The 25,910-nt window shown below is 45.8% G+C and overlaps 1 protein-coding gene across 1 annotated transcript in view; it reads left to right on the forward strand.

Moving 5' to 3' along the window:
* Nucleotides 1-25,910, forward strand: part of SYCE1 (synaptonemal complex central element protein 1) — a 335,387-nt gene that overhangs the window by 191,189 nt on the left and 118,288 nt on the right. Inside the window, exon 7 of the mRNA XM_085631497.1 lies at nt 10,378-10,467. Within this exon, the coding sequence (XP_085487623.1) occupies nt 10,378-10,467 (90 nt within the window). The remainder of the gene's footprint in view (nt 1-10,377; nt 10,468-25,910) is intronic.

Below are 25,910 nucleotides of genomic sequence, written 5' to 3' on the forward strand. Positions count from 1 at the left end.
TCCTATGATGCAGCTTCCTGTGCAGCTCGTTTCCAACCTCCAGTATATGTTGGAAGACTATAATCGTCGTTTTCCAGCATCCCCTAAAAATACTCCACGTGAAGCGCCATCTGAGGTTCCACCTTCTATATTGCCAACGATACCCACGCCCTCCACACCTGCACTGCCTTTCAATGCAGAGGATGATAATATGGACAATCCGGATACGGAAGACGGCGAGCTCCCAGAGGACGACACTATGGCGGACTGGGATGATTACCAAATCAATTCGCCCGCATCACCGCCAAGGTCACCAGTCAACTCGCCACCTGTCGACATAACAGGGTTCCATCAGCTGATGGAGAGAGCAGCACAACGCTTTCACCTTCCCATGGTGGTTAGGGAAGAGGACTGTTTCTTATATGACTTCAAGTCCCAGCCTCAGAAACAAGTACGAGCTGTGCCAATCATAGACTTCATATGGAATGAAGGCCTAAAATTAATGAAGACACCTAATTCTATTCCGGCGGTGCTCCCACGCCTGGAGAAAAAATATAAAGCTCCGGATTCTTCCCCAGCCTGCTTGGTGTCTCAACCTAAGCCGGACTCAGTGATCACACAAGCGGCACAGCGCCGCTCCAAGAATCCATCATCTCCAATGTCGGCGCCTCCGGACCGCGACGGCCGTCGCCTGGATGCTATAGGCAAGAAGTTTTCAACCATGGCGTCAACAACGGTCCGGGCTGCGAATTCCTTGGCTATCCTCGGCCGTTATGATAGACAGATGTGGTCGGACATGGCTGCATTGGTCAAACTTATACCGGAGGATTCAAGAGCGGAAGCTCAGAAAATCCTGCAAGAGGGAGAAAGGGCGTCATCCGAGATCATTGACTGCTCTGTTGACATCGCATCCACCGGTTTTCGCCAATTGGCGGGAGCAGCCGTCCTAAGAAGACAGGGCTGGCTTCGGTCAACCTCTTTTCGGCAAGAGGTCCAGGCTAAGATTTTGGACATGCCATATGACGGGGAGTCATTATTCGGCCAGCATGTAGAAGATGCCTTGCAAACCATTAAAAAGGATACGGATACGGCTCGTTCCCTCGGCACTCTACAGTTTAAGAAGCAGCCCTTTCGAGGTGCGCGCGGCCGCGGCACCTCCTCATCATCATCCTTTCGTGGCTCCTCGTCCCAATACCGCTCGTACAATCAGGGGCAACAGCGGTACTATTCACAACCGCAGCAGTCCTACAGACAGCAAACTAGCAAGTCATACAGAGGAAAGTCGAATTACAGAGGAAATTCAACCAAGAAGCAGTGACTCTGTACGGAAAGAACTTCCTTTTCCCAGTTGTCCTCTAGTTCTTGTTGGAGGAAAAATCTCCCAGTTCTTTTCAACCTGGTCCTTGATCACTTCGGACCGCTGGGTCCTGGATATAATTTCAAGGGGCCACGCCCTAGAGTTTGTGAAGGTTCCTCCACGCACACCTCCATCCGGGCCACCACCCGCCCATCTCAGAGAACTTTTCAAACAAATCCAAATAATGTTAAACAAGGGTGCCATCGAAGTGGTTCCGAAATATCAAAGAGGGTTGGGATTCTATTCCCGTTTTTTCCTCATACTAAAGAAATCAGGGGAATGGCGTCCGATCCTCGATCTCAGATTGCTCAACAAATTTCTCAAGACTCAGTCCTTTCGGATGCTCACATTGAAGGACATCCTCCAATTCTTTTCTCAGGAGGATTACATGACAACGATCGATCTGCAGGACGCATATTTCCATGTGCCCATTCTACCGCGCCACAGGAAATACCTACGGTTTCGAGTGGGCCACAGGGACTACCAATTCAAAGTCCTACCCTTCGGACTCTGCTCAGCCCCGCGGGTCTTTACAAAATTCCTAGCCCCGGTGGTGGCTCACTTACGACAAGAGGGTATTCAGATATACCCCTACCTGGACGATTGCCTCATCAAAGCTCAATCCTCTCACCAGGCGGCCCTCGATACCCAGCGCTGTCTCGATCTGTTTCAGTCCCTGGGGTTGTCGATCAATGTACAAAAATCTCAACTCACGCCGACTACGTGCAAGACTTTTCTCGGCGCTTGTATCAATACGAGCACAACCATGGCCTTCGCTTCAGCAGAACGTCAGGAACGGATTCAACAGCTTGCGAGCTCCATCGCAGCAAAGCAGTCAGTTTCAGTCCGCATATTAAAATCCTTTCTGGGAATGGCGTCCTCATGCATCGCTTTGATCCCTCTCTGCAGACTAAAAAGTCGCATCATCCAAGAGGAGTTAGACAAGCAGTGGCGCCAGGTTTCCGGTTCCTTCAACGATCAGGTCGTGGTGTCACCCCGCATGGCTCAAGCGCTGCATTGGTGGACTTGTCCTGCCAACATCGCAGCAGGAACATCCTTTCTGTCGTCAACCCCAGAACTCGTCCTTACCACGGACGCATCCATGGAGGGTTGGGGCGCACATTTTCAAGATCTATCCGTCAAGGGCCTATGGTCAGCGGCTCAGCGTTGCTGGCACATCAACAGACTGGAACTGATGGCCATTTTCTTGGCGTTGAAATCCTTCCGCCTGCAATTCCAAGGGAAGTCAGTCCTCATTCAGACGGACAACACCACGTGCATGCACTACCTGAACAAACAGGGCGGGACAAGATCTCCACTGCTCTCCCGTCTGGCGCAGAGGATTTGGAGTTGGGCCATACTCCATCAGATGACGTTACAAGCAATTCATCTGCCCGGCATTTCCAATACTCTGGCGGATGCACTCAGTCGGTCAGCATCATCAACCCACGAGTGGGAGTTACATCAACCGACGCTGGAATTCGTCTTCAACCTTTGGGGTCACCCGACAATCGACCTCTTCGCAACCCCGCAGAATGCAAAATGCCAGTCCTACGCAAGCTGGTTTCCCCACGAAGGGTCGTGCGGAAATGCCCTTTCGATCAATTGGTACGGGATATTTGCGTACGCTTTTCCGCCGATTCCGTTGATTCCACGAGTGCTGCGGAAGATGAGACAACAACCGTGCCATGTACTTCTAATAGCTCCACGGTGGCCTCGGCAGGCATGGTTTTCGGAGTTGCTTCTCCTATCCCAACGCGAGCCCATCCTTCTCCACCTGAAGCCGGATCTGCTCACAATGAACGATGGTCGGATATGCCATCCGAATCCCAGATCTCTCAGCTTGTCGGCTTGGAACCTGAGCACCTTGAATTTGCTCATTTGAACATTCCTCCAGCCTGCAGGGAGGTGTTAGCTAAGGCAAGAGCTCCATCCACAGTGAAAACGTATAAGCTCAAATGGAAGCGATTTTGTCATTGGTGTGCTTCTGCCCACATTCATCCTGTGCACGCTCCTCCAGAACATATTCTGCCGTTCTTCCTACAACTAGCGCAGTCTGGATTATCGCACTCTACCTTAAAGGTCTTTCTAGCGGCAATATCTCGCTTCCGACAAGATGGCTCGTCCTCTCTCTATTCATCCAGAGTCATACAACAATTTTTCAAGGGTCTCTTCCGCATGTTCCCGCCCATTCGGCGTCCTCCACCCACGTGGCGCCTGAACATCGTGCTGGCTCAGCTTATGAAGGCGCCCTTCGAACCTATCCACTCAGCGGATGTCAAATTTTTAACTTGGAAAGTGGCCCTCCTCCTTGCTCTGACCTCTTCCCGCAGAGTCAGTGACATTCACGCTTTTACAATAAAGCCTCCGTTCCTTCAATTCAGATCGGATTGTGTCATCCTCCGCACTAATCCGGTTTTTATACCTAAAGTGCCATCCGATTTCCATCTTAACGAACCAGTGCTCTTAAAGACTTTTTTCCCGCATCCACAAACCCCGGCGGAGCAAAGCTTACACTCTCTGGACTTGAAGAGATGTCTAAAATTCTACATTAGCAGGACTCAATCCTTTCGCAAATCTGACCAGTTGTTTGTGGCCTACGGGCGTGCTTGCAAAGGACAATCTGTCACCAAACCTACTATTGCCCGTTGGGTTTCATCAGCAATCTCTTTTTGCCATCAAAAGGCTGGTAAGCCTCTGTCTTCGGGAGTGAGAGCCCATTCAACGAGGGCTATGTCATCTTCCACTGCCCTGTTCGCTGGTGTGCCCATCCATCAAATATGCCGGGCAGCTACGTGGTCCAGCAGGCACACGTTTACGAAGCACTACTGTCTGGAATCCATTAACGAAGCAGACACTGCTGTGGGACAGGCAGTTCTACGAAATCTGTTTAAATAAGGTGAGCCTCTGCTACTTCCCTCCTCCTGGGGTATTATTATTATTATTGCGCTTTAAATACATTGTTTGTATTACATGCAATATCAATACGGCTTGGTCAGCCGAATACTGTTTACTGCTTACTATTCTATTCAAGCATGTGAATCTATGAAAGACACCCCAAATACTGGAGAAGAACAAATGTTACTTACCTGTAAACTGTGGTTCTCCAGTATTGGTGTCTTTCATAGATTCACATGCGACCCACCCTCCTCCCCTCAGAGGCTCTCTTCTCCTCTTTCGGCTCTATGGTCACTCTCGTGCTCGAAAATCTGAGGGCCTGAGCCTCTGAGGAGAAGGTTCTAGAGGGTGCTAGCGCCTGATTGGCTGGAGTTTGGACTATAAAGTGACAGTGATATGTTAGCAAAGTGATTCTTTTTCTCTATGCTTTCCTATGTCTCAATGCTATCCTATGGTATTTTTTACTTGTTATGTTATTTGAACTATATATATATGTTTATTTGGGTATGTATATACTCTTATGTGGTTAGGTATGTGTATATGTATATATACATGATACTTATTGCTTTTTATATATACCGTGGGACTCCCACTTCGACGACGGGGAATATTCAAGCATGTGAATCTATGAAAGACACCAATACTGGAGAACCACAGTTTACAGGTAAGTAACATTTGTTCTTCTGTTCTCCCTGGACTAGATTGATCTTCCGGAATACTGTGCTCCGTGCATTCCGGTTCATTTGAATCATACAAATTTGTAAAAGTTTTGGCCCAAGCATACTTCAGAATGGTCACGTCTGCTTGTAGTAGAGCTACCTGAAAAGAAAAGTGCATTAACTACCTTCCAAAACTGGGATCTGTCATTCCTAGCACAGGGGACAACCAACTGCTCCCAAGCATCCCTTCTGATCTCCTCTTTCCTTAAATTGAAAGCTTCTTTATAAAGCTTTCTACAGGTTCTAATTTCTGTCAGAACGCTCAGCGAACTTTTAAGAGGTTCTGTGAGGCTACCATGAGCTCGTGAGCATGTTTTATCAAATCATTTGTTGTGCCTTGGGGCATGGTGTTGTTTAGATACAGTTAATTGTTCAGTTGCCTTCTTGCAAATTTCAGAGAAAGTGCCTATTGCACTTCCCGGATCGGGTTTATCACTAAGGCAGAGCTCGAAGTGCTCCCTCTGGTTCTCCATGAGCTGTGCTAAAAAGGCCTTTGGTTTGACACCCCGCCATTTGCGGCGTGCTCCCCCATTTCTCGTGCATTCAATCGGGCAAACCAGTTTGTTAAAAGGCACCAAAGGCAGCCCTAGGCTGATTCTTAGAGTCAGTTGGTTATGGCCACTCAAAGCACTATTTAAAATTTGAAATTTGCACACCTTTTTAGCTGATGTCTTGTATAGTGCAATAAAATCAATTAGAGACCCATTCCCTCTGCCCATGTACTTTACCTGATTAAGACCTTTTTTAGCAGCTAAATCTATGCTAAATATGAGGCCATGGATCTTCAGCCGCCTATTCAATATGTCGCCACACGGAGTGTGGTTCAAATGTGAAAGGTTGCAAAAGTCATTCTCCGCTACTCCACATACACGATCATCAGCGATAGGGCATAATCTAAGATTTAAAATCTCCTCCCCATACTATGAGAAAATCCTCTTTCAGGCCTGATAACATCATATCTAGAGCACAAGCAAATGAATCAACAATTTGGAAATTTTTGCTTACAAAGTTATTGTGATAGAAATTAATCAGTGCCACTAAAAGTGCCCCAGTCAGGGACAAACAAATTGTAATGCTTATTAGAGTTAGAAGGCCCACACTCTGGTGTCCAGATGGTGACATGAATCCAAAAAAGAATGAAACTCTTTGGCTGCAAATGACTCTTTGGAAATACTCTCCCGCAAGTGCGAACCTGACCGGAAGGTATTGGAGTGCTTTACTGAGCAGTTCTCCAGTTTCTCCACCGCGCCATCATTTTTGCTTCCCCACACCCTCACCCTCAGTTTTGCTTCCCCACACCTTCCCCATCTGCGTTCCTTCTGCTATCTTCTGTGTGCAACCACCCAACCCCCAACACACATACTTTGAAAAAAGCATTTGGAATGCAATAGGTCTCGCATTTGCGAGAGTTTAATCCATTGGCATTGTAAATCGCAATGCCTTTTATTTATGTTTTAAAAAACAAAATATAAAAAAAAGGCATTGTCATTTACAATGCCAATAGCTCAAACTCGCGTAAATTAAAGACCTATTGCATTGCAGATGCTTGTTTTATTTTTATAGCACGAGTGCTCAATGCATTTACAATGCAATAGGTCTTGCATTTGAGAGCATTTAAGCTATTGGCATTGTAAATGACAATGCCTTTTATTTATCTGTTTTAAAAAAAGCACATAAATAAAAGGCATTGTCCGTTACAATGCTAATAGCTCAGACTCGTAAATGCAAGACCTATTGCATTGCAAATGCTTGTTTTTGGGAGGAAGGGGGTTGGGGCCAAGGGGTTCAAAGGTGCCTCGTAGGTCTTCTCGGCATGAGGCCCCGCCCTCTCCTCATACTGTGAGATTGTTCTTCAAGTTGGCAGGCATGACAATGTTTGAATCCCCCAAAAGTACACACCAGTAGTTTGGATCTTGAGAAACTTCACTAGGGTCCACTCCGCTTTAGTTCAAATGCTTACATTTGCATCAGCTTTTGGAGGGTTCACAGTGTGCTAGTTACTTGAGTGACAGGAGTCTCCTGGTGGCTCCCAGTCTCTTTTCCGTACCTTCAATTTCAGAGTTAATAGCCGACATTGCATTGATCAGCTAATTGGTAATTGAGCCAACCACCCGGTGGTCATACCACAGGCTGCAATGGCACTGGCCTTTCTCTTACCCATGGTTCCGCAATGGCGCTGGCCTTTCTCTTACCCATGGTTCCGCAATGGCGCTGGCCTTTCTCTTACCCATGGTTCCGCAATGGCTGCTGAATGGATGGAAGTTTCCAGGCGATCACTTTAAGGGGGGTGGCCAGCCTCTTCTGGGCTCCGCCGGGCGTGGTCTGAGCCGCATTTGGCCCGGCCCATGCAGCGGGCCGCAGTAAGCGCTTTATGGCACACAAGTTGCAGAAATGTGCGGGATGATCAGCCCTCCTCCAGGTGCTCAGCGGGCTGGGGCCCGTGGTCCCCTAGCTCTGTGTTCAGTCTGCACTCATTCATATCCATCAAGCTGGCTCTGCATAGGGTTCCAGCCTCAGGCCTTCTGTTGTGTCTAGCCTACCGGATTGTATGCATCTGACTACCTCATCTCATGGTCGTTTCTTGCAAGGCTGGTGCAGAATAAATAGACTTTGGAGTCAAAAACGTGGCTTGAATTTAAAATCATTGTCATAGAACTGGCCCCCACAAGCTGCTAAACGTTTGTACGAAGAATAAAACGCTGTGTTTGGGTTTCTACTAATAGGCGCTTCTTATTTAAATCCTGGTCCTCCGGTGTTATTTAGGATTTGCAAGGGCGAACTTGTGCAGCGCGAATCCAAATCACTTATAATTCAGAATATACAAAAATCCATAATGTATTTCGAAATGTGGGTAGGTAGACTGACATTGCAGCTTTTAAGAATATCTTTAGAAGTCCAGCGTAGGGGAGGATACCCCAGCTGGGCATTGCAGGGTTTATATTTAAAGCCCGGCATCGAGTGCAGGACACTGCTTCTGGCAAGGTAGAGTAGCACTGTTTTGTTTAAAGATTGTCCTGGCTGCATAGATGTAAACATAATATAAAGACTACAATGTCTTTATATTATGGTCTTTAAAAAAAAGTGCCTCGCTGACCCTAAGAGACATGCTGTCACCCGTAAGGCCTTAAAATGAAGAGACACGCTGCATTTCTCCCACGGAAACTGCCTCCCTCTCTTGGGTTTAAATAGAGATCACTTTAAAAAAAACCTGCAAGTTTGTAGCTGATTATGCAAAAGTTGGTCGCACACTGCTCGTCACACCAGCAAGTTGCCCCAAAGGACTGTGGTAAATTTAGTGGCGACGGCGGGTACGCCTATGCCACGATGTATGTAGAAAAGTATGTGTCGCATTAGCCTGCTCCCTGCTGACGAGAGGCAACTACCTCGAAACACGTGTCCAGGGATGGCTAACGCAACACATACTGTTCTTTATACATCGTAGCATAGGCGTACCCGCCGTCGCCACTACATTTACCACAGTCCTTTGGGGCAACTTGCTAGTGTGACGAGCAGTGTGTGACCAACTTTTGCATAATTTATTACGGCTCCCCTGAGCCAACGGGCTGACGAGCCTTGGATCTGCACCTGCGCGCCATGAGAGGTACTTGACCTGTTTTAATTACATTTTGGCAGTCCACGCGGCACCCCTTTACACTGACCTGCTCCCTGCTGACGAGAGGCAACTACCTCGAAACACATGTCCAGGGATGGCTAACGCAACACATACTGTTCTTTATACATCGTGGCATAGGCGTACCCGCAGTCGCCACTACATTTACCACAGTCCTTTGGGGCAACTTGCTAGTGTGACGAGCAGTGTGCGACCAACTTTTGCATAATTTATTACGGCTCCCCTGAGCCAACGGGCTGACGAGCCTTGGATCTGCACCTGCGCGCCATGAGAGGTACTTGACCTGTTTTAATTACATTTTGGCAGTCCACGCGGCACCCCTTTACACTGACCTGCTCCCTGCTGACGAGAGGCAACTACCTCGAAACACGTGTCCAGGGATGGCTAATGCGACACATACTTTTCTACATACACCGTGGCATAGGCGTACTCGCCGTCGCCACTACATTGACCACAGTTCCTTGGGGCAACTTGCTGGTGTGACGAGCAGAGTGGGACCAACTTTTGATTCATTTATTACGGCTCCCTTGAGCCAACGGGCTGACGAGCCTTGGACCTGCACCTGCGCGCCATGAGAGGTACTCTACCTGTTGTAATTACATTTTGGCAGTCCACGCGGCACCCCTTTACACTGACCTGCTCCCTGCTGACGAGAGGCAACTACCTCGAAACACGTGTCCAGGGATGGCTAATGCGACTCATACTTTTCTACATACACCGTGGCATAGGCGTACTCGCCGTCGCCACTACATTGACCACAGTTCCTTGGGGCAACTTGCTGGTGTGACGAGCAGAGTGCGACCAACTTTTGATTCATTTATTACGGCTCCCTTGAGCCAACGGGCTGACGAGCCTTGGACCTGCACCTGCGCGCCATGAGAGGTACTCTACCTGTTTTAATTACATTTTGGCAGTCCACGCGGCACCCCTTTACACTGACCTGCTCCCTGCTGACGAGAGGCAACTACCTCGAAACACGTGTCCAGGGATGGCTAATGCGACACATACTTTTCTACATACACCGTGGCATAGGCGTACTCGCCGTCGCCACTACATTGACCACAGTTCCTTGGGGCAACTTGCTGGTGTGACGAGCAGAGTGCGACCAACTTTTGATTCAAGTTTGTAGCTGACTTCCTCTGCCTGATTTGACCTGTGAATGATCTGAGATTGCCCACATTTCCCAAGTTACATCTGCAGAGGTAATGGATCACTTTGGGTGAAGTTTGTCCAGGTCTGCTTGGGACATGGATGCTGTTTTTGTTGTATATTGTGCCCGTGCTAAAGTTTTACTTGCCTTGAAATGAAATGGAAAGCTCAATTTTGATCTAAATGCTGCCAAGGGCATCATTGGATTAACCTGTTCTGTAATGATATCAAACCAGGAGAGTGCTAGCAATGCAGAAGGCTAGCCAAAGCATTTCTGACCACAAGAAGTAGCACAACACGAGTGCGGTTTTGCATTCTCGTCTCCACGAATCAGCCCTGCAATGCCAACTCCTTATTAGTAAAAGTACAGATAGGTCAGTCCTATCTGTTTGTACTAATTGCATATGCATATTCCCATTTAGTTACCATTTTAGATGTTTTGGTGCCAATTTACAAAGATATGTATGAGTATGTAAAAGAGTACTGCTTCCTGTACTCATAAATGTCTGTCTTTGTTATTCAGCCCCTCAGTCTTTAACTGCAATAAGTAAAGCAGACCTTTGCCCCATCACCTAATACCTTTTGAGGTAATAGCATGGGTTATATCATGCAATACTCTCACTATTGAATTTTACGTGTCACAGGCAAAAGCAGCTGTCAGATGAATGCAAGCAGAGAATTGAGGAGCTGACATCACAGATCCAGGAAGAAAAACTCAAACAGAGGAAGCAAAGGTAAATAGACACATGTTTTATGGTCGGACTAGGTTCAGCTTTAGAATATGGGCAAGATCTTGATGTCACCACTACACATAACATTGATAGTAAAGCACAGCATACAGAAGAGGTGCTTTGGGGCTTTTCTTTTCAGGCATTGACTATTGCTGGCATTTCACTGTATGTGTACATTTGTCAGAAGTCGAAGTTTGAAGCAGTGATGGGAACAAAAAAGTAGTTCTCTCGTACGGGATTTCCATTTATATATACTCCTGAAACCCTAATATTCAAAAGGGGAGGGCACATGAAGCTACGGGGAAGTCAGGTTAAGCTGGCCTCCAAGTAACATATATCACACAATAAGAAGCTACCCTGGCAAGATGTCAGGTTCTTAAGGGAGGTAGAGGCACACTATGCCGGTAACCTATGTGCTGTTGGGCATCTCAAAAAATTTAAGGACTGTCCTCACACACCACCAGGTGTCCTACTTCATCATCGGCAGTCCTCGCTCTTTAAAAACCACGTTTGATAAAGAACGGGACTACACCTGGAGACAGGGAGGTACTTCTATAACTAAGTGGGGGCCCGTGCTAAGAATGTGAGTGAGTGGTGTTAAAAATTGATGCAAATACTACATCAAAACTTTAATTGCGCAGGATTTGCTCAATATGAAAACTAATGAAGGGAACTTGGGGGATTAGTGCCCCATCCCCATCAATGTCGCCAACATGTTTCTGCCTCTGTGGCCAGGAGGGTTCAAGGCATTCATCAGGACATGGAGGAATAGGCTCCTACCTAGTCTCAAAGAGACTAAGATGAATCCACTTAGGTAGGTTGACCTTTGTCAAACTCTACTACGAAACTCCAGGGGTAGAAATATCCCATAGGAAGGGAGGAGTTGAGGGACCCCTGTAGTCACACTTGCCTCATGGTGTGTCCCTCGTGATGCTCCTATGGTCTGTCCTTGGTGCTTCCCCGCTGGTCCTGGAAGCATCAGGGTTTTTGGAGTTTCATAGTAGAGTTTGACAAAGGTCAACCTACTTAAGTGGATGCATCTTAGTCTCTTTGAGACTAGATAGGAGCCCATTCCTCCACATCCTGATGAATGCCTTGGACCCTTCTGGCCACAGAGGCAGAAACATGTTGACATGAAGAAGGTGATGTCGGGCGAGAGAGAGTCGAGTAGGTTCCAGAGTTCCATGGCGTGTTTGTGTACGGAGCGTACATTGAGGTGGAGGCATCTTAGGGTGTCGCTGGTGCTGGCGTCGGGGGTGTTGGCGGCCGGGGTGGTGGTGAAGGTCTGGTGGCAGTGGAGGCAGGAGACTAGGCCGTGGGTCGAGTTCGGCGAGGCCTGTTGGCAGCCTCTGAGTCTTCCGTGGTTGAATGCGAGGAGAGTGGTTGTGTCGTAGCGATGGATGGTTGGAGATCCAGGGTTCCTGGTGCTGGTCGGGTCGCGGACGGGCGCAGGCAGGCTTGCCTTTAGTACGCCAGTGGTGCTACCGCTGCGCGCGACCGCTGCCATTAAGTAGGGGAGGGGGGTAGGCATGTGCAGGCTGGGAGCGGGGGCGGACAGGGGGGAGGGATCAGGGGGTCAGAGGTGTTGGCGGGAACGGGTGAACAGAGAAGGAAAAAACAACAACAGACCGCAATACAACAGATGGGCACAACAACAGACAGTAAACAAAAAAAAAACGGATGGGCACAACAACAGAAGAGCAAACAAAGACGGATGGGCACAGCGATAGAAAGCGAGTCAACAGAATGGGCACAGTGCAGGGATGAGCAAGGAAGAAAATACCAGCACAACAAGGGGGCAAGCGCTGCAGCAGGCACAAGCTAGGGATGCGAATTAGAGTGAGAGCAGGAATCGCTTATCAAGGCGATTGGTCGATATCTCGCTGGAAACAAAGTGAGCACTCATTAATGCAAATTAGAAATTCTACACTAAATCTTTGAAGCTACTTTACAGATTTTTATCACAAATCTGATAGCCATCCTTCCAATTGGTCCTTTTTTCTTCTTTTGAACAATTGATTCTTCATATAATATCTAAACCTACTGCTACCGACTGAGATATTGTGGATTTCCTACATATTAAGTGGAACTTGCAGTCTATCTTTTTATTCTTCACTTCATCAATTATAAAGTTTGAACCTGACTTGCTGTCAATTTAAGCCCTGAAGAAGTTCCGTTAAAATTGTCTTTAAAGGAACAAAACGCGTTGGCTGTTTTTGTGTAGTTATCAGCTATGAAATAAAAGTTAAACAAAGAAAAAGAGAAATATTTTGGACTCTCCATTCTATGTTTAGTGCACCTCTATTTGTTGTTAATAAATTGTCAGATCTCTTTCTGAGGCACCATTAGGTGAAGGGTGCTGGAGTTATTGTGCACTAACAGCCAGATAAGGCAGCAGCATTACACAATGTGAAGTGCTACCATTTAAGTCCGTCACCTTCTAGTTGTTTTTGATATCACAAGCTAGGGATGCGTCTGTGCCTCCCCCCAGGACAGACTGTTTAGCTTGCGCTCTGGCGGATAAGCGCCGCTCATTGTCCTCTCATCAAAGTCTCTCCTGGCTTTGCCTAACATCCCTCAGGCCAGAATCACTGCAGAGAATTTTGAACCTACCATTCTCTGGAACTACTCTTTCTGGGGCTCAGGCCAACAAAGAAATGACAAGAATGAAAGCAGAGAAAGAAACTCTCAAAGCAGTCGGCCTAGAGAGACCCAGGAACAGAGGAATTATTTCTGGCCATCTCAACGCCGCTTCTATTTCCAGAGGGGTCAGTCCTCTCAATGGTATCAGGGCCACCAACAATGCAGTGCACAGCTGAAGCTGCCATGCAGACCCGATCTGCTCACGAACTTCGGGAGCGAGATAGTTCATCCCAAACCCTCTTCTTTGAATTTGGCAGCATGGCTCCTGAACTAGTGCAGTATGGACATTTAATTCTCCCATAGGACTGCATGGAGATCCTCAAAGAAGCTAAGTGGCCTTCCACACGTTCCGCATACACCTTTAAATTGAAGAGATTCTGCATATGGTGTTGATCCAAGAACAAAGACCCTACCACTTGCTAGGAAGATGTCATTCTTCCATACTTACTCCATTTGGCAAAATCTGGTTTGCAGTTCTCTTTTATAAATGTTCACCTGGCAGCTCTTTCTGCCTACAGGAAATGTCCTTCACAAACCTCTTTTTTCAGAATCCCCGTCATCAAGGATTTCTTAGAGGGCTTGGAGAAAGTTAGTCCTCCCATCAGACGTCCTTTCCCCCCATGGGAGCTTAATGTAGTCCTTTCACGCCTCATGCTGGACCCATTTGAGCCCGTATACAAGGCATCTCTCCAACATTTGTCTTGGAAAACCGCTTTCCTTGTGGCGATAACATCATCCTGAAGGCTTATTGAGATCCAAGCACTCTGTTCTCATGAACTATATACTGTATTCCATTCCAGCAAAGTGGTTATGAGAACTTGTAGGAAAGTGGGTTTCTGTTGCAGTAAGCCCCCCACTTTTTGCCAGACTACTGATGCACTTTTTCTTGGTGTGCCCTGGGTCCCTGCCAATCAGGTTCCCAGGGCCTGTGTTCTTTCCCTAAAACTAACCCAATTGGCATCTCTGGCCACAGGTCAGCCCCTGGTAAATGGTACCACAGGTACCCAGGGTGCTGTGGCCAGGGAAGACCTGTAAGGGCTGCAGCCACCCTTTGAGGCCCTGTACCTTTACACCCACACACTGCCTTTGCAGACTGCATGTCTTGGTGCAGAACAAAGTGAAGAGTCGACATGGCACACATCCCTGTGTGCCATGCCCACAAACCTCTGCCCTGGCATATATGCCAGTGGTGAGGGTACAAGTGCATGAGCCCTGTACCCCTACAGTACCCAAGTCCATTCCTGGGAACTGTAAGTGCAGTGCTGCCATTAAGAGTATATGGTGCTGGGAGGATGTCATTACAAACTCCACAACACCATAATGGCTACACTAAAAACTGGGAAGTTTGGTATCAGACTTCTCAGCAAATTAAACGCACACTGATGCTAGTGTGGGATTTAATGTAAAATGCACCACAGAGAGCATCTTAGCGATGCCCCCTGAAAGCCGACCAACTCCTAGTGACCTGACTGAGTGGCTGCTTAGGCTGCCACCAACAGACATGTTTCTGGACCCCTGGGTCGAGAGCCTGTTGCTCTCGGGGGCCTAAAACAATGGACATCCTGGGACGAGGTGCCAAGCCTCCACCCCCAGGATGGGCAGGGTTCATGAAGGAGAGGCTCCAAAGGCATGCTGCCTTTGTGAGCCTCTCCAGACCAATTGCTGCTTTCAGCAACTGGTCCCCACTGGTTCTACCCCCCACTTTGGGCGGGAAAAACAAGTGAGGAAGAAAGGTGTGCCCACCTCTGCCAACTCCACCCCTCAGGTGGGGGAGGCGAGGTGAAGCACAACCTCAAGTCCCCACCATCTTGAGGATGGGGTACCCAGCCAACCAGGGACAGGCTCCTGCCCCCCTCCCACTGGAGGGTGGCACGATAAGGGGTGTACCCACCCCAGTGAAGGGACCCGTTGGTCCCTGCCCTTATCTACCTGGAACACCCCCAAATCTAGTATTTAGGGGACACCCTGAACCTTGCTTCCTCAGATCTAGAAATGACAAGAAAAGAAGATAAGAAGAAGGACTGAAGAGCCGTGCAGAGCTAGCAAGAGGAAGACGCCCACTGACTTGGCCCCAGCCCTACCGGCCTGTCTTCCCCATGAACCTGCTTCTGAAAAATCCCTGTGTGTCCTGCAGCCAGCAACCTCAAGAAACCCGGAGGACCTGCCTGCCTTTACTTCTAAAGACTGCATCTCCCGTGAACACCGGATTTGTTCAAACTGCAGCTTCTTGTGCCAGCCTAAGACCGCGAATCCAGCCCACTCTGCACCCGCTGAACCCAGCCCGAGCTCGAGTGGAAAAACACCACGAGGAGGTCACCCTGGCGATCCTGACCCAAGATCCGGCGACCCCTGACCTGCCTCAAGCCTCCAGCCGACGCCTGCAGCCTAAATCCAGAAGGCTCCCCTAACCGCGACCAGGTGCTGGTAAGAAGATCCCACCCCAAAAGGCACCCCTGCACCCGACGCCGCACGGCCTTGTGTACCCAAATCGACAGGACCTAGCCAACCCGTAACTTCCCAACTTACCTCTCCGAGTGGTGGTCGCACCCAGTAGTCCTTCGTCTCCCTGCCTGCAGTGCCTTTGCAAACCGGTGGTTCTCCATAGAAAACAACAGGGCGCCCGTGCCGCTGAGGGTGCACCTTTTGTGCTACTTTGTTTCCCCATTTGCCCTGACCTTAACCCTAGGAGCTTGGCTCCCACAACCCAGTGGCCTGCTTGCCAGCAGCCACCAACCGGAGCCCCCCTATCCCCCATTGGATAACATTGGGCCTCAACACTCTGCACCTGGCCGCCTAGTGCTGCTGAGGGTGCAACAGCAGTGCATCACTGACCCGGGGGGACCCCTGAGTCGAACCCCAGTACCTTAACTCCCACAGTTGTTTACTTACCTGTGAACCTTTAACCTATTTTCCTCCCATAGGTTAACATTGACACTTTTTGTCCAAAAGGTTTTTAAGTGTGGAGTTTTGAAATCTGAAAATATTCTTTAAAAATCATGCGAATAACCAAAACTTAATTACTTACCTATTTCCAGGAAATGTCCCAGTGCTGAATCTAGGTATACAGCACTGAGTTAGAAAAGTAACGTAAAAAGTAACTTACTTGTAATTTACTGAAAAAGCCTATTCATTTCAATATACTGTATTTGCTAAGTGTTGCATACTACTGCACCCCTGTTAATCAAACAAAGTACCATTTCTATTGCATTTTCAAACTGTTCTATAGCCAGTAACTTATTACTGCAAATTATTTAATGCTTACCTGTGCCAGGCTTGTTTGGTTCTAAACATAAACAGTATATTTTTATACAAAAACAATTGGCCTAGAGTTCAGTTCTTGAGTGTGTGAATTCATTTGCTGACTGAGTGTGTACATCAAATGCTTAACACTGTCCTCTGATACTGCCTTACTGCTCGACCAAGCTACCACTTTAGAGAGTAAGGTTATATTTAACTTTAACATCTGCCTACCTCTGGGGACACTTGGACTCTATACACACTATACCTCATTTTGGTGTAGTATATATAGAGCCAGTTTCTTACAGAACTCACCCAAAGTTCCTTCCTAAAGTGATATCGGAGTTCCATTTCAACCAGACTATCTCAATGCCTACATTCTTTCAGAATCCCTGTACTCCAGTGGAAAGCACTCTTCATTACCTGGATGTGAGGAGAGTGGCAGGAGTACTTCCGCATTGACGCCAGAAAAATACAGGCCATAAGGTGGCGCTTAACGAGGGAGAATTATAACGGACCCCCGCCGCCTTTTCGAAAGCACGAATCGAGTGATTCATCTCTTTAAATAAGTCAACAATAAGCATTCCTTAATCCTGCACATGACGGATGAGAATATACAGCATCAAAGAACGTGATTTAATAAGAAAATTTGGAGCAATGTTCGAGTAAACAGAGTGTAGATACAAAGGTTCGAATGTAACAGACAAGGATTTAAGCCTATGATTTGTCTTGAAAAAGATGGCCTTATAAGAAATACCATCGAAACGCGTTGACGCAATTGAAAACACAATCCGAGGGACAACCGTAGCTTTTTTGGAGATATAATTGTGTTCAATATATCACAAACTGCGGACATAGATTGATGACCCAATAGGATGTGTAACATATGACAAAGTTGATTGTCTTTTGTGGTTTTCTGTTATGCGGGCTCATAACAGGTTGTTATTTGTATATGAATTGACAATTTTGTAATGATGTGGTCAATATGTTTTAATATGTTTTGGGAAATGTACAATTGATTTTAAATGTGATACATGTATGTTTTTTATACAATAAATGTGATAAACATTGGGATATTTTACTGTTTAATACAATTGTGTGATACTGTGCAATAGCATTGTACTATTGTGTTCTAGCAGAGGGATTGCCATTGTATAAAATGGTTCATTAATGTGCCATCGGTGAAGAAATCACCTATCGTGGAAACTCCTGCCTCTGCCCACACCTCTATATGTCTGAGTGTCACCCTTCCCGATGGAAGTGGAAGGCCCAACAGGGGTATGTTTGGGGCATAGGGCGCTGTGATTTTAGTATAACCGTGGCCCTCCGCCAGTAACTTAGGGCTGTGTGCAGGTGCGGAGACGCCGTCATCGAAACTTTGCTGCCTGGTAACAGTAGTACATGCAGTTCCCCACGTTCCCATGCTTGTGTGGTCATGGATATTTCTCTCAGGTTACGGCCTGTTATCCAATATGCCAGCCACTGCAGTTGGCCTGCATAGCAATAAGCTCTCATCTCGGGGACTCCCATACCCCCTTCCTTTGTGGCTAATTGTAGTTTAGCAAGCCCTATAAGCCTACGTCCCTCTCCCCATATTAATTCAACTAGCAGGGTGTCCAGTAATTTAAACGTTTGCAGTGGTATCAGAATGGGCAGATTAACAAAATAATATAACAGTCTTGGTAACATCACCATTTTAGCTATGGCTACTCGCCTGGCCACCGATATCGGTAAGGAAGTCCAAAACTTTATCTGCTTACGAAGTGATGTTATAGAGCGAGTCAAATTACCATCTAAAATATCCTCCACGTCTCTGTATATTTGAATACCTAGATATTTGAAAGTAACCGGCGCGGTCTGGAACTTCCATCGACCAAATTGAATTGGTTCAGTCCTGGCTACGTCATTAAAAAAGAAGGCGTAGGACTTGATGTCATTTATTGTAAGTCACGAAAGTTTTTGAAACGTCGAAAAAAGCTCAGGCAGAGGGTCATAGACCTCGTCTAGGTTTTTAATAAATAAAATGATATCATCTGCATATGCCGAAACCACATGCAGCTCCTCATTTATACTTATCCCCTTGTGCCTGCCATTACACGTAGCTTGTGTCTTTACATTTTATTGTGCTACCAAAAAGCTAACAAGAGTCTCCCAGCTAAACTTAAAACATATTCCACAAGGGGGAAGGCAGTTACTGTTGCTTTATTGCGCAATATTCCCATTCCAGAGATCCGTAAAGCAATTACCTGGAAATCAGTGCATACATTCACCAAACACTACTGCCTAAATTCTGATGCTCGAGCAGACGCTCAAGTAGGGCAGGCTTTCCTCAGGCATCTCTTTGTTTGAATTGTCCACATTATCCTCCACCACTCTATCTAGGGATGGGCTTGCTACTCCATACAGCACTTATGACTATAAATGGAAACACCCTACGAGAGATTGAATAGTTTTTTGCCTGTAACTCCTTTCCTCTTGTAGGGGTATTTCCATTATAGTCATAAGCGACCCCCCCCCCCCCACCAGTGGAGTGAACAGAGGTATTCCTATATTCTATATCGTTTACCATAGCCTTCAAAAAGAACTGAATGAACTACCACCTCCTGTGCATGATGGAATACTGGTGGTATCTGGGTTCTTAAAGGCACAGTGTCTTTTTTAGACATATAATGACAGCCTATGATGCTACTTTGTTCTGCTCTCTTCATGTCTATCATAGAAAAGGGTTTGTGAGGAATATTTATACTATTTACTCTAAAATTATCCTCAATTGCTTTTTTCTGTCCCCTTTTTCTCTTCAAGATCAATAATCTAGCCACTGTAGCCTAGGAAAATAGGCTGCATAATCTGTCTCTCTCTTAAGTGTCTTTGCAGACCTTCCTGAAGAAAGGCGAAAATCCCCACACACACACATATTTGTGTGTGTGTGTATATATATATATATATATGTATGTATATATATATATTCACTGAAAAAACCATAGGTTTCACACATGTTATAGTTAGCGGAAATTTTACTGATAAAAAAGCAATGAAATTCCCCCGTTATAGTTAGTGCAGGAAACTATAACTCACGCGACCGCAATCCTCTGCTGATGCTAATACTGTATTTAGACACTTATTTGCCCATGTCTTCTTCCATAAATTTTTAGCTATACATATATTACAAATATTTTTTTTTCATAAAGACACATATGTCATCAGCAGAAGATTGCGGTCGCGTGAGTTATAGTTTCCTGCACTAACTATAACGGGGGAATTTCATTGCTTTTTTATCAGTAAAATTTCCGCTAACTATAACATGTGTGAAACCTATGGTTTTTTCAGTGAATTTGCAAGGTTTTTTAAATGCTAATTCCTAACTATAACGTGTGTGAAACCTATGGTTTTTTCAGTGAATTTGTACGGTTTTTTAAATGCTAAGTTACTTTACGCCATTCGTGGCGTGCGTGCCCACTTAACGCAGTTCGTTCCGTGCGCGCACGGTGCGCTTCGCGCACCGTGCGCGCACAGTGAACACGCGGTGCGCTTCGCGCACCGCGCGCCCACTTTACGCAGTTAGTGCCGTGCACGCACGGTGGGCACGCGGTGCGCTACGCGCACCGCGTGCCCACGTTACGCTAGATGGGCCATGTAAGCACGATGCGCTTCGCGCACCGTGCGCACATGGAGGACATATTATGCGCTTCCTTGTGATAGGTAATCTGTTGAAATTTTTTTGGGAAATGCTGTGCTCTGATATGCCATCGGCCACCATTTGCACACGGGGTGGAGAGAGTGTGGATTTTTTTTTGTTAAATTTTTTTACCGTACGCGTACGGTAAGCGTAATCGGCGAAATTTTCGAAAAATAAAAAATTAGCGTTTTTTGCCTTGGGGGATCTTTGAAGACTCAACTAACATGGTTATGTGCATGGGCGCTGTCTAAACAGCCCCTTTATATGTTTTTGGCATTTGTTTATCAGCTCCCCCCTCAGAGTGCGAGAGAGAAAATGGCGGCCGCCGCTTCCTGGTTTCGACCGATTCGAATGTTTACTAAGATCTAAGGGCCAATCAGAATCGCGCTCGCGCACGCCACCGTACGCGTACGGTAAGCGCACCGTAAGCGCACCGTAAGCTGGCTCAGATATATATATTGATTTAAAGGCTATTTTCTCAGAATCTACTGAACAGATTTACACCAAACCTACAAAAGGCACTTCCTTGACCTGAGGACTACATCTCTGCCAAATTTCAAGTAATTCTGTTCAGCCGTTCGGGCTGTAGCTGTGTCTAAAGGTCCTATGGAAAAATGCATGGGAAAAACGCGTTTTGGGACCCCCCTTTTATCTCAGCCCCCGCTTGACGAATCCCCCCGAGACTTTCAGGGTAGGAGCGGAGCGTAGCGCCCCACCTATTTTGAAAAATTCGCAAGGATTCGTCGACCGGCGCAAAAGTTATTCAAAATAGAATGTTGCGGATTTCCTATGGAAACGTGGTCCTAACTATAACTACCTACTGGCGACCGCCAGTAGGTAATATATATATATATATATATATTATCTACTGGCGGTCGCCAGTAGATAGTTATAGTTAGGACCGAGTTCCCATAGGAAATCTGAAAATTCTATTTTGAATAACTTTGGCGCCGGTTGACGAATCCTCGTGAAATTTTCAAAACTAATGGGGCGCTCCGCTCAGCTCCTACCCTGAAAGTCTCGGGGTGATTCGTCAAGCGGGGGCTGAGAAAAAAGGGGGGTCCCAAAACGCGTTTTCCCCATGCATTTTCCCATAGGACCTTTAGTCGAAGGTACAGCCCGAACGGCTGAACAGAATTACTTGAAATTTGGCAAAGAGGTAGTCCTCAGGTCAGGCATGTGCCTTTTGCATATATGGTGTCAATCTGTTCAGTAGTTCCTGAGAAAATTGCAGTTAAAAGTACATAAATATCGATATGCGCGCACCAAATGTGCGTGAGCGTAATTCTGATTGGTGGTTAGATGTCAGTCAACATTCGAATCGGTCGAAATCAGGAAGTGTCGGACGCCATTTTGTGTGTGGCAGTGAAAAAGAAAGGTGGAGAACGTGAAAAGGGGGCAGGGTAAAGAGTTCCTGACCCCCTAGCCTTTGTCAGGGGGTCCCTGAAGGACCCCGAAGGGTGAAATAAACATTTTATTTTTTTTCAAAAAATCGCGGGGTGCGCGCACGACGCGTGCACCCCCCAGCCGCCATTTTGAGTTTTAGAGGCAGAAGAGAGCTAAAAACACAAGTGGAGAACGTGAAAGGGGGGCAGGGTAGAGAGTCCCTGACCCCCTAGGCCTTCTCAAGGGGACCATGAAAGACCCCTAAGGTCCCAAAAAAACAAATTTTTTATGAATATTGCGCGGTGCGCGCACGGCGACAAAAAATTCATTAAAAAAATAAAATCAAAAATCAAGTTTAAGTGTTTAGATGTTGGTTGGCTCTAAAAAGAGCTGTTGTGTTCATTGAGTGTTTTTTTGTACCTACAAGTAAGTACCGATGCAGAGTCTAAAGTTCAAGAGGAAGACTCTGTTCCCGTCATCTGTGAAATGAACACCGTCTCCTCTATAAATGCCTTGCATGTTGTAACGCAAGTTGTTGTGGTATATAGAACCCATACCATAGTCTCTGAGGAAAGCAGAAACAGACTTATTGACGTGCTTTTTTGCTTTCTCAAACTGCGGACAATATTGGTTGGACCAGTTCCACTTTTGCCTTTGGCATATATTAGAATATACAAAGGTAGTTTGTGGAAAAAGTGACATCAATTGCACAAAGGTGTCCTTAACAAGCATTTCCAGACCTACCCCAGTTAAAGTGCCTAGGTCATTTCCACCACAGTGCACAATTATAAGGTCAGGCTTTGGGAGACGTAGAAAGGATTTCACCAAAGGCATTAATTGGTGCCCCTTTAACCCTCTCTGACCAATCCATTTAATGTCTACATTTGGTAAAGCAAGGTCTTTCACAATACCTCTTTTTTCTGCATACTTTTCACTCCAGTAGACATAGCTATGACCTACAATCCACACTGTGAACATCTTTCAAGGAGATCTGGATGCACTCAGAAGGTGTCTTTCAGTAGAATGGCAATATGAAAAGAAAGATAGTTGTAAAATGGAGGCTTACATACTTTTTTTAAATTAAAAGAACTCATTGGCTGTTTCAGACCATTCAACACTAAAAACTAGGCTGTATGTTTAAATTTTTAAAAGCATGTTTTGTATTGGTTCAGAAAAATGTGTTCCCACAGAAGATTACTTTGGATATGCTGTTAGGTTTGAAAAGTCAAGCACTCTTGCTCTTTGGATTAGAAACATTGTGTGCTGAACTTCTGACCTCTCTGCTCACACCAGTGTTCCATGATCTGTTGCTATGGTAGCAGGCAGAAGTCATGTTGGGGGTAGGAATCATTTGGAAAGGGTTGAAATTTGCAACCAATAGAAATGTGTGTTTCCGTTAAAAAAAATGTGGGAAGCAATGTGATGTGAAGTTAACATATGTGTGAAAAAAGAGAGGGAAATTTTGCCATTTAGTGGTTTTGGTGAGAGGAGTACAGCACAGAGATTCTGGCTCTGATAATCTGCTGTGTGAGTGGCAGATTTCTTTCTCAACTAACTACTTTTAAAGGTGAGTTATGAATTTGAGAGGGGATGTATGTGGTGTATTTTGATATAAATAATAGAAATTTGTTTCTTCTTTTAAAGTTGTGTTTTACATTTTATGTTTTGGAAGATATTTAACTGCCTTGAACTTGTAAGATATTATGGAGTATGTCTTCACCATAAGTTAAGGTGTACTGGTATCACCCAGGAATACTGTTTTGTGCCTAGAATCACATCATGAGTCTGTGTGCACACAGGAATTGTTGTAAGAGATTTAATTCGTGTTGCTCTTGTTCTGTAAGACTTGCACTTGTAGGAAAGGGGCAGCTTGTTTTCTTGAACTGTGATGGTTAGCATTCAGCAGAAATCACTATCTCACAGATGAGAGGCAAATGCTAACACATTTGAAAACAACAGGGTAGATTTTCCTTCCACTCCTGCAATGGGTGAGGTAGTTCCTACATGTTCAAAACTCCAATTAACCCTTACCACAGGTGATCTTACATACATCTCTGCAGTCTTCATGCAGTTGTGTAAGCGTCCATGCAGATCTCTCTTAAACCTGATAATACACAGTCTCCAGAAACACACTCTTAGCACACAGGCAGCTGTTTCTCCTGCACTCCCATGCTTACTATTCAGCACTGTGTGGTATTTCAGATAGCAGTGTGTAACGCTAACACATTCAACATCACCAAGGCTCATTTCCTTTGCTCTAGTCTAATCACTCACCCAGGTTCCACATGCTCATGGTCTCAAGTAGCTGTTAGGACATGTGCTCTTTTCTGCCTCTCTAAACTATAAGGAAAATGTGTCAGGCTGTTACAGTAATTATCACTTGCTCTACCACAGTAGTAAATGTGCTTTGAAATTGCCAATCAAATATCGTTTTCTGCCTAGAATCACACCATGAGTCTGTGTGCACACAGGAATTGTTGTTAGGGATTTAATTCGTGTTGCGCTTGTTCTGTAAGACTTGCACTCTTAGGAAAGGGGCAGCTTGTTTTCTTGAACTGTGATGGTTAGCATTCAGCACAAATCACTATCTCACAGATGAGAGGCAAATGGTAACGCATTTGAAAACAACAGGGTAGATTTTCCTTCCACTCCTGCAATGGGTGAGGTAGTTCCTACATGTTCAAAACTCCAATTAACCCTTACCACAGGTGATCTTACATACATCTCTGCAGTCTTCATGCAGTTGTGTAAGCGTCCATGCAGATCTCTCTTAAACCTGATAATACACAGTCTCCAGAAACACACTCTTAGCACACAGGCAGCTGTTTCTCCTGCACTCCCATGCTTACTATTCAGCACTGTGTGGTATTTCAGATAGCAGTGTGTAACGCTAACACATTCAACATCACCAAGGCTCATTTCCTTTGCTCTAGTCTAATCACTCACTCAGGCTCCACATGCTCATGGTCTCAAGTAGCTGTTAGGACATGTGCTCTTTTCTGCCTCTCTAAACTATAAAGAAAATGTGTCAGGCTGTTACAGTAATTATCACTTGCTCTACCACAGTAGTAAATGTGCTTTGAAATTGCCAATCAAATATCGTTTTCTGCCTAGAATCACACCATGAGTCTGTGTGCACACAGGAATTGATGTTAGGGATTTAATTCATGTTGCGCTTGTTCTGTAAGACTTGCACTCTTAGGAAAGGGGCAGCTTGTTTTCTTGAACTGTGATGGTTAGCATTCAGCACAAATCACTATCTCACAGATGAGAGGCAAATGGTAACGCATTTGAAAACAACAGGGTAGATTTTCCTTCCACTCCTGCAATGGGTGAGGTAGTTCCTACATGTTCAAAACTCCAATTAACCCTTACTACAGGTGATCTTACATACATCTCTGCAGTCTTCATGCAGTTGTGTAAGCGTCCATGCAGATCTCTCTTGCACCTGACAATACACAGTCTCCAGAAAACCACTCTTAGCACACAGGCAGCTGCTTCTCCTGCACTCCCATGCTTACTATTCAGCACTGTGTGGTATTTCAGATAGCAGTGTGTAACGCTAACACATTCAACATCACCAAGGCTCATTTCCTTTGCTCTAGTCTAATCACTCACTCAGGTTCCACATGCTCATGGTCTCAAGTAGCTGTTAGGACATGTGCTCTTTTCTGCCTCTCAAAAGTATAAGGAAAATGTGTCAGGCTGTTACAGTAATTATCACTTGCTCTACCACAGTAGTAAATGTGCTTTGAAATTGCCAATCAAATATCGTTTTCTGCCTAGAATCACACCATGAGTCTTGTGTGCACACAGGAATTTTGTCAGAGATTTAATTTGTGTTGCTCTTGTTCTGTAAGACTTGCACTCGTAGGAAAGGGGCAGCTTGTTTTCTTGAACTGTGATGGTTAGCATTCAGCACAAATCACTATCTCACAGATGAGAGGCAAATGGTAACACATTTGAAAACAACAGGGTAGATTTTCCTTCCACTCCTGCAATGGGTGAGGTAGTTCCTACATGTTCGAAACTCCAATTAACCCTTACCACAGGTGATCTTACATACATCTCTGCAGTCTTCATGCAGTTGTGTAAGCGTCCATGCAGATCTCTCTTGCACCTGACAATACACAGTCTCCAGAAACACACTCTTAGCACACAGGCAGCTGCTTCTCCTGCATTCCCATGCTTACTATTCAGCACTGTGTGGTATTTCAGATAGCAGTGTGTAAGGCTAACACATTCAACATCACCAAGGCTCATTTCCTTTGCTCTAGTCTAATCACTCACCCAGGTTCCACATGCCCATGGTCTCAAGTAGCTGTTAGGACATGTGCTCTTTTCTGCCTCTCTAAACTATAAGGAAAATGTGTCAGGCTGTTACAGTAATTATCACTTGCACTACCACAGTAGTAAATGTGCTTTGAAATTGCCAATCAAATATCGTTTTCTGCCTAAAATCACACCATGAGTCTGTCTGCACACAGGAATTGTTGTCAGAGAT

This window comes from Triturus cristatus, chromosome 10, assembly GCF_964204655.1.
Source record: "Triturus cristatus chromosome 10, aTriCri1.1, whole genome shotgun sequence".
NCBI lineage: Eukaryota > Metazoa > Chordata > Amphibia > Caudata > Salamandridae > Triturus > Triturus cristatus.